Genomic DNA, 15,829 nt, shown 5'->3' with positions numbered 1-15,829 from the left:
AGCAGGTCCGTGAAGATATCGAATACCCACTAATATACAGCGCTGGAACTTTGGAAAAGCGGCAAAGACGTTGAAAGAAGACATGAGCAACCATATGCTGTACATGTCTAGTTCATGACGTGATTAAGCGACAAACGGATTCAAAATGAAGAAGTAGAACAAGCCTTTGAAGGTCACTGTTACAGTATGTATCCGCTGACGCTCCACTAGAGAATTAACGATATTATGAAACTTAATATGTTAATTGGACGCTTAAAAGGCGTATCCCGTACCATCCCTCCAGCATTATCAGCTTGAGCTGGGGCGACGCTACTAGTGCGATGTTCCCCTGCGTTGGTTCAACCGACATCAGATGCCACACGAGTGGGTAGGTATGAGCAAATGTACGCCCAATGAATGAGACGAGTTCGAGTCAGAGTCACAACGGCCCAGACGTGTGTCCTCCATGTGGTAATTTATCCGTCTGTTGGCCCTACACTTTTGCTGCTGATGCAGATGGAGGCTTCGTCACCTGTAATTTCCGACAACTCGCATGGATGGGCCGTTCTCCTAGCCCGAGATCAGTAATTCTTACACCTCTGTGCTTCTCGGCTCTCCGGACTTCCCAAGTGATTTACTAGGCAAGTCTTCTCGGAGTGGGTCGTGGATATACTTGATTGGGGATTTGTGTCAAAAAATAGCTTAGCCGAGGACTGTGACCTAATTTCGACCATGAGGATAGAATTTTCCAAAGGGTAAGAAGGAATGACACGGGAGACCTTGTAAACGGCTATTTATGGCACCAAGATCTTGATAAGTACATGATAATATGGCCCGGTTCTTACTGTGTGCTATGCCATGATACAGTCGTGTTTATCATAGTATAATAGGCCTTGACTTCCTCTATTTCTTACACGCTGAAGCTATATCCTTACTAGTCGTCGTATCTCACTTGAATATTGAGCATCAAGGATATTACTATGTTGTCGCCGAGGCCACGGCCACGGGTAAACATTTCCGCCATAACATTCACTGCCCTCTTCACTTGTGTTTTATTCCTGGCATCACCAGTCTTCGCCCTCGCTCAACATCTCCGTCATAGTAACCTTCACATAGAGCCAGTGCAACGCAGTGCAAATGATCAGGGTCTATCTCATCGACATCTATCATCTCGTTTTCATGCAGCAATTATTGAGCATGAAACTTCGGTAGATACACCGGCTGCGGGCCAGGGAGACTATACATGCGGACCAAACAAGCCATGCTATAACGGAGCTTGCTGTGGTGATAGCGGCTGGTGTGGTTTTGGCCCTACGTACTGTGGCAAGGGCTGCCAATCGAACTGCAATGCTACAGCTGATTGCGGCCAGTTTGCTCATACACCTGGATCCCCTTGCCCTCTGAACGTCTGTTGCTCTGAGTTTGGCTTTTGCGGAACTACTTCAGACTTTTGTGGCAAAGGCTGCCAGTCTAACTGCCAGCAGCCCAAGCCTTCCGGACCTTCCACAAATGTACAGCAAAGGATTATTGGTTATTGGGAAGCCTGGAATTCTCAACACCCGTGTGGTACAATGGCTGTTGGCGAGATTCCCGTTAATTATTTAACCCACCTTAATATTGCTTTTGGATACATTAGCCACGACTTTCGTATTACAAATATGGATGGAGTATCTTCAGATTTGTACCGCAATTTGGGTAACCTCAAAGCCAGAAATCCAAATCTCAAAATCGTCATCTCTTTGGGAGGATGGGCCTTCAGCGATCCTGGCCCTTGGCGCAGCGTTTTCCCTACAATGACGTCTTCGTCAGCAAATCGCGCGACATTCATTCAGAATCTGCTAGGTTTTCTCTCAGAGTATGGCTACGATGGTGTTGGTAAGTAACCCTAGATACTTTTTATTGGTTATTCAAGGTAGCAATTCAACTAATCTAGAGTAACAGATTTTGGTAAGCTCACACTCTAAGACAGATTATATTACGCTGGCTGACTGTAATCTACAGATTGGGAATATCCCGGGGCCGACGATCGAGGTGGCAGTGACGCAGACGCTGCTAATTATGTTGCGCTGTTGAAAGAGTTGCGAGCAGCTATAGCCAGCAGTGGCCATAGTTACATTGTCACATTTACAGCCCCAACATCGTATTGGTACTTGCGGCACTTTGACATTAAAAGCATGGCATCATATGTTGATTGGATCAATCTCATGTCATATGACCTTCATGGGGTCTGGGATAGTACAAATCCAATAGGTTCCCAAGTTCTTGCTCACACTAATCTAACTGAGATTGACTTGGCTTTGGATTTGGTATAGTTTTCCCCTCATTTTACCGCATCTACTACATCTGTCCTTTACTAAATATCGGATTACTAACCATTTGATACGAATAGTTCTGGAGAGCTGAAATAGATCCATCCAACATTGTACTGGGTCTTGCCTTTTATGGTCGAACCTTCAACTTGAAGTCGTCATCTTGCTGGAAGCCTGGCTGTCCATTTGGAGGCCCAGGAGATGCGGGTCCGTGTACTGATACGGCAGGCATTTTGTCATATCGAGGTACACGAGATTTCAGTGCTTGGTGGAAGATGAATCTTAAGCTAACAATAACTGGTAGAAATCCAGACGATACTTGATCAGACCGGTGCGGCTTCATATCTGGATAAAGAGGCCGCTGTGAGATACTTGGTATATGGTAACAACAGCTGGGTTTCGTAAGTTATTATCTCAAAAAGTCCAGTCCAGATAGGCCCTGCGAGCGTTTAGCTGATACAGAGAGTATGTAGCTTTGATGATGATATCACCTTCCAAGCAAAAATCGATTATGCCAGTAAGATAGGCCTTTCGGGACTTATGGTTTGGGCGGTTGATCTCGACGACAGCAAACTGAACGCCCTCAGAGCCATCTCAGGAGCCAGTGGAGAGACTGGAGCTGATAGCGCCTTTTCACTTGTTGATCTGAAGTATTTGTTCCCCTCAGAAGACCTTCCATCCTCTGACTCACAGCCTTCATACGGCCTCGTCACATTTGGCAGTGGTGGGGATTTGCATGATGTTAGTCCCGCATCTGGACCGTTCGGCTTTTTTCTGGTTGCGGGAGACTCTCACGTTGTCACAAATCTGAAGAAAAGGAAAGGTGAACCGGAACCATTTACCTTCCTTGACTGTCCTTCAAATGTTCGAGATCAGCCAGAACATAAAGTTCAAAGCGCAAGAGTAACCTGTCTGAGCGATGACTTGGAAGGCTGCTTCCGAATACTTGAACGTGGCGTTGAAGGAACCATTGTTGAAATGCCGGACAACGTAGGTTCATAACGTCTTACTGTTTCGTAAAACGGTGTTGGAGTTTACTGATTCAAAATGACTAAAGTGCGCCCCAAATTCGTTTGCTAGAGCTATTTCTCTGAATATCTCACCAGGTGAGTAACTAACTATGGAAAAATCTCAGAAATTTTGAGTTATGACTAATCGATAGAGATATGCCAGACCAATCAGTACCTTTGGGCATCAGAGACGGGATTCCCCCTTCTCCCGTATATGATTTTTCGTTTGACTTCAACCTTGGACTTATGCGCAGAGACTCAGACAACACGAGATTTCGATTGGATTACTCTAACGTCCCCGGCTATTGGAACCATCTTGTCAACGCACCAGGCATACAATCTAGAGATTTGAACAATTTGGAGAGTCGGTTCTTCGCTCCAACAACAGAAGATTGGAACACAGCATTTGAAACCATCGAATTCGATTGGTCTCCCACAGACGCTACGCAGATTCAAGAAGATGTGAGCGCGCCGGTTTTCTGGCAGTCCGCGGGCGACTGCTCTATAGGTAACTCTACCTATGCAGAAGGCTTTGGTGCATTTGTTCAAGGCAAGATTGATGCACAATTTTGGTTTGGTTTCTCTATGATTGTAAGCCCTTTGTCCCATTATTACAGATATTGCTTGATGAGCAATGTTTGTTGGTGCTACGATATTAGGAGAATAAATTTAATACTGACTCTTTGTTTTGATAGGCAACACTCAAGGACAACAAATTTGATGTTCATCAAGCGCATGGCTTTCTCAAAGCAAGGGGGCAAACAGATCTAACATATGGCATTGGTGGCATTGGGGACATTGATATCTCTAAAGCAGGAAAAGGCAACCCAGCCATTAGCGATGATAATCTCGTTAACCTAAAAGGGCATACAATCAATACTCCAAAATCTGGGGGGAGGATTTCGCTTAACCCATATTATCAACTCACTTATCAAATGGCCACTTTCAATGGGTCGACCGGTAACGATTTTGAGAACAGTGTGGCTTCATTCAACGGACGGCTGACTACTCGCATTATCACGGATCTTGGAGATTTTCAGGCAAACTTTCCGCCTCCTGAAAATCTACCCAATGAGGCGTACAATGACAAACGCCAGCAGAATAAAATATCTATTCCTGAAAACGACATCCTATACGGCACTTCTAATGACGGAGGCCACATTGCTATCGGTACTAATCTCATTTTTGGGTTGAAGTTGGAATTTTTTGTCTTCGGTGACTTATTCAGATGGGACTTTGATCTACCAAAGGTATACCGATCACTTAATTCCAGACAACTAAAGCCTATCCTAGACAAGGTGCTAATTGAATATAGATGAATCTGGTGTATAACACCATGGAAATCTTTACTTTCTCTCCAGGAAGTGCGGACCACCCTGAATTTGCATGTTCTGACTACGAGGTCATGTGAGTTATAATTCTTGCAACCCAATACTACAACGAAGTTGAAGCTTACAGTTTTTGGACTCAAGTACAAATGTTTATCAAACAGTGGAAAAAGGGTAAGTGATGTCATCTACGTATGATTACGAAGTATTGAAGCATTTAAACTGATATCTCTTCAGAGAATCTCTTGGTTGGAATGATTCCAACGCCTTGACAGCAAATCTCGCATATGATCGAGTGAGACTACCTGCATCTATATGAGCTTTTATTGGCTTTTGTACTAATGTAGCTAGCAAATACCCTCTCGAGGCCAAGTTTGCTACCCAGCAGCGGACAGTTCAAAAAAACGCCGCGATATACACACCGCTGATAGCGGAAACCTATCACATGAGAAAACGGATATACCACTCGATCATATGTATCCGGATGCCGATTGCCTTGAATGCAAGAAGCAGTCTCTTGGTCCTCGAGGATTCGGGCAGATTAACCCATGGCAATACAGCCCTTACTCCCCAGCGGAACCGAGCATTTATTTTGTAGATGCTCAGGACCTCATCACATTCGACAGCTCGAAACCTAAATTTGATTGTAGAGATTGTCAGACTTGTTATGAAGAAGAGGTAAGCGAATGTTGCGGATGCGTTTCTCTGGACGTTACGTGGCCCAATATGCTGGATATGTCTCCTTGCGACATTGACGTATGTGAACCGCTCACTGGCGCGTGGCTGGGCACCTCTTCCATTTCAAAAAGACAAGAAGACCTTTCTGAACTCAAATGCGAGATAATGAATGATACATTTGTCGATGATGGACAATCACTATCTCCACGGCAGCCTGCAAATCCGGTAATAAATATAACAAAGAAGCGAATTTCGGTTTGCAAAGTCCCCTTTGGACTAAACGCGCCATACAACTATCCATCATTTCCGGAAAACCCTAATACGCAGTGGGATGGAGGGAAATTTGATGCAGTATCGAGGTACTGGGGCAACACATCAGGAATTTGCCAAAGCTGGGCAGTAGGCAAGGTGCAGCCTGCGGACGTGACATATATACCCAATAGTCTCGGAGGGTACAATCGGCAAAGGTCGCTTTATCAAAGTACGTATATGCTTCGTTTGTAACGGTCAAGATTTGTTTCACTAATATGTTGCTACAGCCGAGCACCCTTTTGAGGCGCAGTTGATCAGCAACTTCTTTACCAATTGGCTGGACAAGGGCCGGTTAAATGACCTGGACCAATTTGTCTACTCAACACCCAAGATGCCATGTGCCGTGACCAAGGCCTGGGTAAACAAGGTTGTCCCAGATTTCCAGATATTGCGTAACGGAGTGCTAGGGAGCGCAGCATTTCCTCAGCTTCTCTTGACAGAGCTGGGCAGTCAACAGCACCAGGACCGCCTCACCATTATGCTCGCGAGGCTTAATGGGAGGAAAGGAAGAGTAAGGAAATTCTCGCCTAATTGCAAATATGACCGCTATTTTTTTTTTTTTTTTTTTTTTTTTTTTTTTCTCCCATTCCTGAACTGCCATCTAATTTTCATTTTTACAGATGTTTCAAGGGCACAGAATTGTAATCGATGATAATTACAAATTGCAAACTCAGCAAGAACAGCTCTTAGTAGCAAAGGAAGTGGGTGAGTACAGATTTATTCAAAGGCCCTTTACCGTCTGATTAGCAAAAACTAAACAAAATAGGCATGATATTCAATTATTTCAACACAAAAGAAGTGTGGGATATGTTTTGCGCTTCATATGAGGCCATGTACGACCACATGGGTGCCTTCAATACTTTTTACGCGCGACAGGGCCAAGCTGTCACGATACCAGACTTACAAACCGAATGGGAAGAGTTTGTCCGGACTACTCTAGACAACATAGTGACTCGGAGTCTCACCGCTTTTGACATGATGTACGAGAACAGACGGTATGTGAAATCAGGGTTCAAATGTCTTTCACACTCTGCAGACCTGATTCTAGAGCTAACACATGGTAAACGGACAGTGCGGGTACCAGCTTTTTCAGTACTATATTTCCGATTGCATGGCTGTATAACAAATATTGGAACAGGGGTTCGATTAGGTTGACCGGAACGTGTCCGCATTTAGGCGCTACTAGAGTGTAGATTTATGTTAACTACTGCTACTACTGCTACTACTGCTACTACTGCTACTTTTGAATACAGCTTGTAATTCAATAGTTTTCAAGTTTAGACTGACATGTCCTTAGGAATCTTCAACTGGGGTGTTGAATAACAGACCTATAGTGTTGGAGGACCATTTCCACAGTGTATCATTACTATCCGACAACCTCCCCAATGCCAGCCAAGGTATAACCGCTCTTCAGTACAGACTTTTCAGATTTCTCAGGATCATAGCCAACAGATCTCATCCATTCCTCAACAGTTTTGATGCGGTCTGGCTTAATCTTATCCAAGCGCTGGTAGTCCCTCGTCCACAACCCCGTGTTACCAACACTATTCGTCCAGACCATGAACCAGTTATAAAACATGCTTTGCGGCGTCCAAAGCGTAGGGTCATCGTATCCTGGCGAATGGGCCACACCCATTTTGATAAGCGGAAAGTACTGGCGAAACTCCTCTTCAGTCATTGGAACGTATCTTGACGGCTTCCCCGTGACTGCTGTAAGTGCGGAAGCGAGCTCTGCTCCTGAAGTGTGCTTGATGCCCACGCTCAAGAGGTCTCCGCGGAATTCTTCTGGGTTCTCAAACATGTACCGCGCAAACCAGGCGAGATCTCTCAGAGATACGAGCGCCATGCAGCCGCTCTCTCCCAAGAATAACTTCCAGATCCACTCGCCAGTCTTTTCGTCAAGCTTCGGAGCACGGCGATAAACGGTGTCGTCAGCGTATGGGCCGCTTTCCAACAGGCTCCAATTCATGACATCTGTCGGCTGAGACTTGAGATATTCTAATATAGACTTAGTAGATGTTCTGTTGATTAACAGGCATGGCCTCATACCTCCAAATTTGGCTTTTCCATCTACAAATGGGACGCGGAATCTGGGATTGAAACCGCTCTTCTTGGACACATATGGCAGAGTGCTATAGATGAAGTGCTTTACACCAGCCCAGAGTGCAATTTCGTAGATGCGAATACTCCAATAGATTTCGCTCTTCTCTCCAATTGCGAAGCCATTCGTGTTCACAAAGACAGAATCAATGCCTTTGAAGGCAGATGTGAGCACCTCTTCGTCATAAGTGTCGCCCTTGACGACTTCAACGCCGGCCAAGGCTGCCAACTTTTTGGGCTCTTCTTTTTCTGTATCTCGACTGAGGATGCGCACTTTATGTCCTGCCTGGGCAAGTTCTTGGGCAACATAGGAGTTTTGTGCTCCTGCGCCACCAAGTACAAGAATGTTTAACGACCGAGCCATCTTAGAGACGCGAATTAAGCAAATAAAAGAAGTCAGTGTCTCGTTTGTTGAGGTCAACATTTGGTCTCAGGGACATCGCCCCATACTTATAGTACATCATTCTTCTCCCTTCAAGTTCTTCTTTTGCGACCGACATTCTATCCCACCGAGTCTGAGCTAAACTCAGCCTTCATTAATAATGTGGAATGTGTAATTCTCTTTTTGTTGTGTTTTGGATGTCTTTTCAAAGTCTGCTTCAGTAATTTTTTTCTGACACTGCTGAAACTGACCTTGGCTGACCATTACTTGATTAGTGATGCCGAGGATTCATGTGTATTAGTCTAGGTAGGTTTGGAATCACAGCGCCTATGATGTAGGCCAGCCTAGTAAATCGGTTAATTCTGACGCACGGCCAATCTTGCATTGTCCAGTACTGGTGTATAATAACTAAACATGACGTTCATGTCGACGATGAGAGGAAGACGCTCGCGGGGATTACGACTTGCCCGGTACATTTAAGAGACGTTGCTATAGTAAAGCTTCTATTCAACTCTTCCCTGTAGCATTTTACTCACCCAACTTTTCACCTTGAAGATATTTTACACACTTCCTTCGTGATATCAGATAACTGGAGCTGTTAATAGTAATGCGCTATGCTTGGAGACCGCCTCAGCGACGTAGAAGCCCAGACCCATGGAGCCGCCGGAGACGGGGACGCGATGGCTTTAGAACCAGTTGAGGTGTTTGAGCAACATAGTGGAGGCTAGCCTTTGTATGTAAAATCTTGAAGAGTGAAGTTGTTGGTGTAGGCGGTAGATACTCAAGGCGCCTTATTCTGCCTGTATTATGTATCTACATACTCATTTAAATCAGGCGAACGCACCATGACTCTCTTGTCGTTCGCGCCAGTAACATTCATCTTCTCCTCTTGTTTTCGCATTCTATTGCCTTCGGCTTCTTTCATCTGCGTCACAATAGGCTTCCACACTATGTGTAAGAGCCGTCCTTGAACTTGGACGATTTTGCGGATCCCAAGCCAGCATTCAGCGCAGCAGTTCTGCAAGTGGTTTGCTCATGTACTTTTCCTTGGCCCGCGTATTCAAAGAAGTTTGGAGAATGCGGTAAGTATGCCCGTTGGTGACAGCGGTGCCCTTTAATGACCGCAAGAAAGCGTGTAACCACGAAGCAGCAAGCGCCTAGATATCAATCTTGGTCAAATCTATTTTTTTTCTCCGGATGCCAAAGTTCAGGTGCAACGCAAATGCTCGGGCTGTGCTCTTTCGGTTGTTCCATATTTAAAAGAATGACTACCTGTTTTGGTGATTTGTCCTCCGAGTCATTGGCTAATGTTTTGGTTGGAAGAAGAAGCGACTCGGATAAAAGGCTTCCGTGAACAACGCCACGCTCATGTAATTCAGAAAGACCAGACAGCGTCTGGTACAAATATAAATGGCGCTCTTGAAATGTTCCATATACCGGGGGCCCAGTGTCAGTTAGTCGAAAGGTATACCCGTGAACCTGGCAGGGCTTGGGGCAGCTGGCAGCCTTCAACAGAATGGGCTGTTAGACATTATCAAGAAGCTGCTTTGTTTAGCAAGGCCTCAGATGACAAACGTAAAGGCTCCTTCCCAGCCATCCAGCACTCTTTGCGTACCGTCTGCTGTCCCGCCCATCACGTCCTGCATGGCCACAAGACATACCTCCGAGGATGGATCCATGCCGTCAGCGGCAGCGACCGCAGATTCACCCCAATATCCGGATATAAATACGCAAATACTAGAAGTATCTGAAGTGCGCTTATTACTAGAAATAGTAGGTAGTAGTGAGATGCATCAAGCAGGGAGTTTGCCGAGGCCTGAAAGCGTAAAACAAAGTACGGGTTGATTAGGGACTAAGCCCCGCTAGCTCTATAACGTACAGCAGTTATTAGCAGAAGCTCTAGTATAAAGCCACGCTCCCCGCTTGCTTGTCATTTACGAGCGACTTCCCTCCTTCGCACAGGAGTATAAATCTTCCGTTCCGAGCTAACCTCAATCCTGTCCACAGACTTTACCATCCGCGCTTCACTTTATCAATCTACCATGGTGACGACTAGCGCGTCGAGCACTCAAGGCGACCCAAGTGACGATGATCCTTCTACCCAACCTGCTAGTCCTCCTTGGTTAGTGAAATGGTTTCTGTGTAACTCCGCCAGGCTGTCCGCCTGCGAGGATTACCATTGTCACTCTACTGTATGATATATCCGGCCAGAGGGTCCTCTGAACGCAAGATATCTACCTATTCTACTCGACATGGTTTGCGAACCCGTTGAAGAATTGGATTCTTGTGGGCCGTGGCGGAGAAGTTTATTGCAATTGCATCGTAAGCGACGAGAAATGAGATTCCGCCGCTTCTGCAGTGCATGCTCTGTCCACCTCCGTTGTTCAGTACTTTTCTCGGAGGATAATATTGTTATGGTGCTGAGCGGCGAGACCTTCCACTACTTCTCAAGTGACTGCTTATTTCCATAATATCCATGCTAGAGCTAGGTTCCCTCTTATTATGCCTGAAGCTCAATGCTAACTAACCCATGATAGTTCTGACCACGAACATATAAGCGAGTGTGTTTCAGCCAAGTGCAAATCAAAACGCAAATCAGAACAAGAACAAGTCGAGAAATGCAAATTCGAACATTCTTTCCCAAACAGCAGTGCGACGTGGACAAATGAGAATGGCCAAATGCAGAGCGTTGATTGTCTCTCTTTTGATATCAGCATGGACACTTTAACCACCAACAAGGCCATGTTCAAGCTTTCATGCTCAATTTTCCTTAAAAAAGAAAGACAATAACAAGCTATCCATCTATCTATTCATACTACCTCCCAGCATCCGTACCATTGAGTTGGATGTCAACGGGGGCAGCGTGTCGCTGCATTTCTACATGGATCGAAACGCTGCACTTGTTATCCCTAGAGATGATCCCCTTGAGCTTAAAGCAAGATCTGGACAGCTGCTGAATTTAATGAAAGCGCTATCCCTTGTCAAGGATTTCACCATTCAGCTCGGGAATATCGACATACCAGAGTCGATCAAGTCAAACTTGGGCCATGCTGCATCTATATTCTCGCCCAATGGTCAATGCCGCCCAGGCACAAACGAAGAAATCTCTGATCTTAAATCGTTATACTACGGCAAAGGAGGCGAGGTTTTTAATGCAACCGCAGCTACTGCAAGCATCTCCAAAGAAGCAAGTGTACCACCGCTATATCCGTCAAGTGAGCACGCCAAATATAAAAAGTTGTCCGCAGTGTATCTAACCCAGCTTTAGATAAGCGTAAACGTAAACGCGAACAGTCTGCTTCTGGCGAAGTGATACACGACTCGAGAAAAGACTTGGAGACTCGTTTGGCCCGCATGGAGGCTTGCCTCGCCGAGACGCAATCTCGCCTTGCCAAAACGGAATCTCGCCTCGCCGAGCTAGAGGCTATTCGTGAAGAATCGGGGGAAGAAGGGACTAACCGTGGAAAATACGGAGAAGAAGAGGTGGCGACTCAAGTTGGCGAACTCCTCGATGATTTCATCTATTCCCATGCGCTCGAGAATATGGTCGAAGACCTCGTGGGAAAATACATGAGCCATCTCAACGTCGATGTGGACGATATGTTTGCAGAGAAAGAGAACAGGTTCGATGAGACTATAGAGGAGATAAAGCAAGATGTCATGAAAGACTGTCGTGAGATTGTACTTGAGCAAGTCAAACACCACTTGGCAGAGCTTATAGATACGCGACTTGAACTCAGCTTCAGTAAGAAGGAATCATGATAAATTTTATTTTGCTCTGTAAGATCTTGATTCATTGACGTAACCCTTTAAGAATTATACAAAGAGATGGCTATATCGAAAGTGTACTGTAGATTCCCTGTATAACACTCAAGGTAATTTCTTATTTAACTGTGTCAGCTTTCCTCAAACCTGCATCGTTTCGGGATGTCGCTATGAATCAGACACTAATGCGGGGCACCGGTAGGTACATGAAATTGCACCTAGTTATGCCTTAAAATCAAGTACCGGCGCCACGTTGCTGCTAAGGCCGCGCTATGCATCACGGACTGGACCCCTGAGCGCCAATCCACTAACGCATCTGCAGTACGTACCACCATCTCTCGAGGCCATCACAACCTCCAAGTCCGCATCTTCTTCTATACTTACTATTTATAATTCTCCTCTTCTTCCCCCCCTCTTCCCACCTTTCTTGTGTCTTTTGCATATGCGGCTGGCTACATGTTAGTCGCGGCGTTTCTCCGCAATGGCTTGGGCCTCCTGGTGCCTCTGGCAATAGCCTGCACCATCTATCTCTATCTCTATCCCTTTTTCGGCGGCTGCGCGTTTCCTCTGTCGTCGAGAGACTCCAACGAGGCCTTTGAAGCAACCAAACGACTGCATTGGCCGTACACCGAGCTCGAGTCCGAACCAGACCATGTGCCGACGCAGCTGGCTCCCTTCCGGCTTCTCGCTCTGGGCGATCCCCAGCTAGAGGGCGATACGTCGATCCCAACCGTCATCTTGGGCACGTTCCCCCATGTATTCAGCATCTTCGACCATGTCACGTTTCGCACCGAGCACTGGTGCTTTCGCGAGCGCGTGCGGCAGATTGTGCACGACATTGTCGACATCTTCTTCGAAGACATCCCGTGGTTCCTCGAGTCTCTGCGCAAGCGCTTCGACCTCTTCGGCAACGACTTCTACCTCGCCCACATCTACAGAACGCTGCACTGGTGGTCGCGCCCGACTCACGTTACGGTGCTCGGGGACTTGTTGGGCAGCCAATGGATAGAGGATGATGAATTTGACATACGGGGCCACAGGTTCTGGGAGCGAGCTTTCCGCGGCGGAGAACGAGTGCCCGACGATGTGGCCGTGTGGCCGGAACACGAGTATGAGCTCGCAGGCATGCTGGATGGATCCGAGACGGAGGAGATTTGGACAAGAAGAATCATGAACGTTGCTGGCAACCACGATATTGGATACGCAGGCGACTTGACGCCCGAACGACTGGACCGCTTCGAGCGTGTCTTTGGCAAGGTCAACTATGAGCTTCGATTCGGAATTCCGATCAACGACACCGATGTGTTAGCCACCTTGCACGACGATGCGACAAACCCCGAGTCGACCCGACTTGAGCCCGAGATTCGCATTGTTATTCTCAACGACATGAACTTGGATACTCCTGCCAAAAACACAACTCTACAGGACGCAACGTACAGTTTTATCAACAAGGTTATCGGAACATCGGCTGCTGTCGAGTATTCTGGAATATTCACCCTCGTTCTCACCCACATTCCTCTGTACAAGCCCGAAGGCGTATGTGTCGACGCGCCCTTTTTCGACTTCCACACCCCGGAAGAAGGCGGCGGCGTCAAGGAGCAGTATCTGCTGAGCGCGGATGCCAGCAAGGGCTTCCTCGAAGGATTCTACGGCATGAACAAGGACCCCAGCGCCGCAGCCGGTGGAAGGGGCCGCAAGGGTCTGATTCTCAACGGCCACGACCACGAAGGCTGTGACACGTACCACTTCATCAACCAGACAAACGGCACAGATCCAGCTGAGCGCTTCTGGGAAGTGGCCAGATGGCGTGATGCCCAGGCTCAAGGGCTGCCCAACCTGACCTCTGAAGGTGTCCCAGGCCGCCGAGAGATTACCGTCCGCAGCATGATGGGCGACTTCAACGGCAACGCCGGCCTTCTCAGCATGTGGTTCAACCAGGAGACGTGGGAGTGGGAGTACGAGTTTGCAAACTGTCGCCTCGGCACGCCGCTTTTCTGGTGGTTTGTCCACTTTCTGGATCTGGGAGTGATTGTGGCCTTTTTGGTGTATATCGCGGTGACCATCATGGGCGCTGCAGGTGTCGATGTGGACGCGCGGTTCTTTGAAGCAGTTGAATGGAGCAGACGCAGATTTTCCCAATGGTGGAATAAGAACAGCAATAGAGCAGCGGCGACGACACAGAATGGACATGCGAAGATGAACGGGTGATTTGGACATGCGCAGCGAAATACCCAAAAGCTTTCTTTTTTGTACAATACAATAGAACACGTTTTAATGTAGCATAGGTACTTGGGATCAAGGGGAGGCAAAGGGCACTTGTTACGTTTGTTTGCTTGGGTTCTTTTGTAAAAGGCAACGGGCACATGTTGGCAAATGCATGAGTGGTGTTGTTGCTTTTCTTACATTTTGGAGATGACACAGGTTTACGAACACGAGGTTTTTCTTGTCTCCGGGTTTCATTGCATGGATTGAAAGACACTGGCGGAGATGTCTGTCTTGGTGGATGACGAGCTTTTTTGTATACCGCTCGCTTGAACTCATCATTACTCTACAACATGGTTATAGCATATTTTCTAGAATGTTGAGCTCAGTATCAGCTTGCACATGATCACTTCTCGTATCGGCTGTGTGACATAGATCATGCATAAGATGCCGCGTTTCTGCGCCCGGGTTACCGAGAGGCAATTTGAGCCATGTGTTGCATAAACTGAGAGCTCTGTGGTTGTAGCACTTTGTTCATCGTGCTTTTGAAGATCCAACGGCGATTACATGGAACTATCAATCTGTAATCTACAATGACAAGGTACGACCAAGCACGATGACGCGTTACTGTCGTTGTGATGGCGATATGTGACTGGCGACACGAGAGATCTTGCATTGTGACCAACCATACGCCTATGTAGGGTGGCCTATGAGGATACGACACTAGGAATGTGATGAAAATCTCGAGACGCGGGTTGGACAAGCAAACAACTGAGTTATAGTTCCCGAGAAGCTTTGTGGCCACGATCTTGTGTAGCAAACTCAATTCGATTATCGTCTTACAGGCTTCATCACCGGCATAAATAGCAGAAATGGCCCGTCTTGTTCATGCCCTCGTCCGTCTCCTCTGTTGTTTGCAAAATGATTTACTATTGACAATGGATGCTTTAATACCAACAACCTACTCCTACCGAGCCTTTCTCTCCATCAAAATGCTAGTCCTGCGTCTTCTCGTGGCAGTTCTCTTCCATCTGCCCGTCGTCCTCTCATATCCCCACTATCCCACGCATCTTGCTCTCCGTAGTGGAGGTTTATCAACAAATCCTCCTCTCCCAACTACTACCGCCCCTTCAATCCCTACTTCACTGCCTCCACCGTCACCTACTCCGACTCCGAATCCAACCACGACTGGAGATCCTTGGAAAGACATGTGCAAACCGGGCGCTGAATGTGACTGCTCTCGCATCGCGGACAAAAACGGCGAAGAGTAACTAAATCTCCCCTCTTGATGCCTACAAAAAAAAGGCCGCTTTTTTGCTAAACAAGGGGTATTATTTGTAGATACTTCCAATGCGTCACCAATCCTCGCTGCGACCACTGCTGGATCAACCTCACAACCACCTCAACGACAACAACTCGCCCCCTACCACACACAACCCTCACCCCTATCACAAACTTTCTCAAAACGGACTATCAAACTCTCTTGCCAGGCACTTACACCAGCTCTTCCGGCGGCACGGCTCATGTCGTGATTGTGCAGCAACCGTCTCAGTCTGTTTCTGTCAGCGTTGTGACGGCTACTGTGACTGATTTGGTGACGGTTTCTGCGGCTCCTTTCTGTGGTGGTTCAACGGCGACGGCTTTTCCGTCTGTGGATGTTCGGCGTAGTGTGAGGTGGAAGAGATGAGTGACAAAAGTCTTAGATGGGAGACAGAGAATGGAAAATTGTGTGAAAAGTTGATGATTTGTAGGTTTGGTCGATGT

General features: G+C 46.9%; 6 protein-coding genes across 6 annotated transcripts; 4 read left to right on the top strand and 2 right to left on the bottom strand.

Annotated features, from left to right (window-relative positions):
- The first annotated feature begins 821 nt into the window (after positions 1–821).
- TrAtP1_000187 (uncharacterized protein) lies at positions 822–6,858 on the top strand. Its single transcript, XM_066110479.1, has 17 exons — positions 822–1,854; positions 1,921–1,926; positions 1,981–2,285; positions 2,369–2,534; positions 2,593–2,689; positions 2,762–3,278; positions 3,346–3,394; positions 3,462–3,889; positions 3,994–4,548; positions 4,614–4,705; positions 4,771–4,800; positions 4,864–4,921; positions 4,978–5,785; positions 5,844–6,127; positions 6,237–6,321; positions 6,383–6,611; positions 6,689–6,858. Exons 1-17 carry the CDS (start codon positions 960–962, stop codon positions 6,807–6,809), a joined length of 4,725 nt encoding a protein of 1,574 aa, XP_065966551.1. The 5' UTR covers positions 822–959; the 3' UTR covers positions 6,810–6,858.
- Positions 6,859–6,982: 124 nt separating this feature from the next.
- Positions 6,983–8,080, bottom strand: TrAtP1_000186 (uncharacterized protein; the record flags this gene model as incomplete). Its single annotated transcript, XM_014091894.2, has 2 exons — positions 6,983–7,614; positions 7,666–8,080. 2 exons carry the CDS (start codon positions 8,078–8,080, stop codon positions 6,983–6,985), a joined length of 1,047 nt encoding a protein of 348 aa, XP_013947369.2.
- A 1,182-nt stretch (positions 8,081–9,262) lies between these two features.
- Positions 9,263–9,777, bottom strand: TrAtP1_000185 (uncharacterized protein; the record flags this gene model as incomplete). Its single annotated transcript, XM_066110478.1, has 2 exons — positions 9,263–9,604; positions 9,760–9,777. 2 exons carry the CDS (start codon positions 9,775–9,777, stop codon positions 9,263–9,265), a joined length of 360 nt encoding a protein of 119 aa, XP_065966550.1.
- Positions 9,778–10,055: 278 nt separating this feature from the next.
- Positions 10,056–11,880, top strand: TrAtP1_000184 (uncharacterized protein). Its single transcript, XM_066110477.1, has 2 exons — positions 10,056–11,313; positions 11,367–11,880. The coding sequence occupies exons 1-2, from the start codon at positions 10,980–10,982 to the stop codon at positions 11,858–11,860; spliced, it is 828 nt and encodes a 275-aa protein (XP_065966549.1). The 5' UTR covers positions 10,056–10,979; the 3' UTR covers positions 11,861–11,880.
- A 439-nt stretch (positions 11,881–12,319) lies between these two features.
- Positions 12,320–14,071, top strand: TrAtP1_000183 (uncharacterized protein; the record flags this gene model as incomplete). The annotated part of the gene is made up of 1 exon (XM_014091896.2): positions 12,320–14,071. The coding sequence occupies one exon, from the start codon at positions 12,320–12,322 to the stop codon at positions 14,069–14,071; it is 1,752 nt and encodes a 583-aa protein (XP_013947371.2).
- Positions 14,072–15,019: 948 nt separating this feature from the next.
- On the top strand, positions 15,020–15,572 carry TrAtP1_000182 (uncharacterized protein). Its single transcript, XM_066110476.1, has one exon. The coding sequence runs from the start codon at positions 15,058–15,060 to the stop codon at positions 15,334–15,336; it is 279 nt and encodes a 92-aa protein (XP_065966548.1). The 5' UTR covers positions 15,020–15,057; the 3' UTR covers positions 15,337–15,572.
- Positions 15,573–15,829: the final 257 nt, after the last annotated feature.

Source organism: Trichoderma atroviride, chromosome 1 (assembly GCF_020647795.1).
Source record: "Trichoderma atroviride chromosome 1, complete sequence".
Lineage (NCBI taxonomy): Eukaryota > Fungi > Ascomycota > Sordariomycetes > Hypocreales > Hypocreaceae > Trichoderma > Trichoderma atroviride.
This window is presented reverse-complemented; position numbering and strand designations above follow the sequence as displayed.

Coding starts and splice junctions, on each gene's coding strand:
- TrAtP1_000187 (XM_066110479.1), top strand. CDS start 960: ATGTTGTCGCCGAGGCCACGGCCACGGGTAAACATTTCCGCCATAACA. Junction 2,286..2,368: donor TTGACTTGGCTTTGGATTTG/GTATAGTTTTCC, acceptor TGATACGAATAG/TTCTGGAGAGCTGAAATAGA. Junction 4,706..4,770: donor TGTTCTGACTACGAGGTCAT/GTGAGTTATAAT, acceptor TTTGGACTCAAG/TACAAATGTTTATCAAACAG.
- TrAtP1_000184 (XM_066110477.1), top strand. CDS start 10,980: ATGGATCGAAACGCTGCACTTGTTATCCCTAGAGATGATCCCCTTGAG. Junction 11,314..11,366: donor ACCACCGCTATATCCGTCAA/GTGAGCACGCCA, acceptor ACCCAGCTTTAG/ATAAGCGTAAACGTAAACGC.
- TrAtP1_000182 (XM_066110476.1), top strand. CDS start 15,058: ATGCTAGTCCTGCGTCTTCTCGTGGCAGTTCTCTTCCATCTGCCCGTC.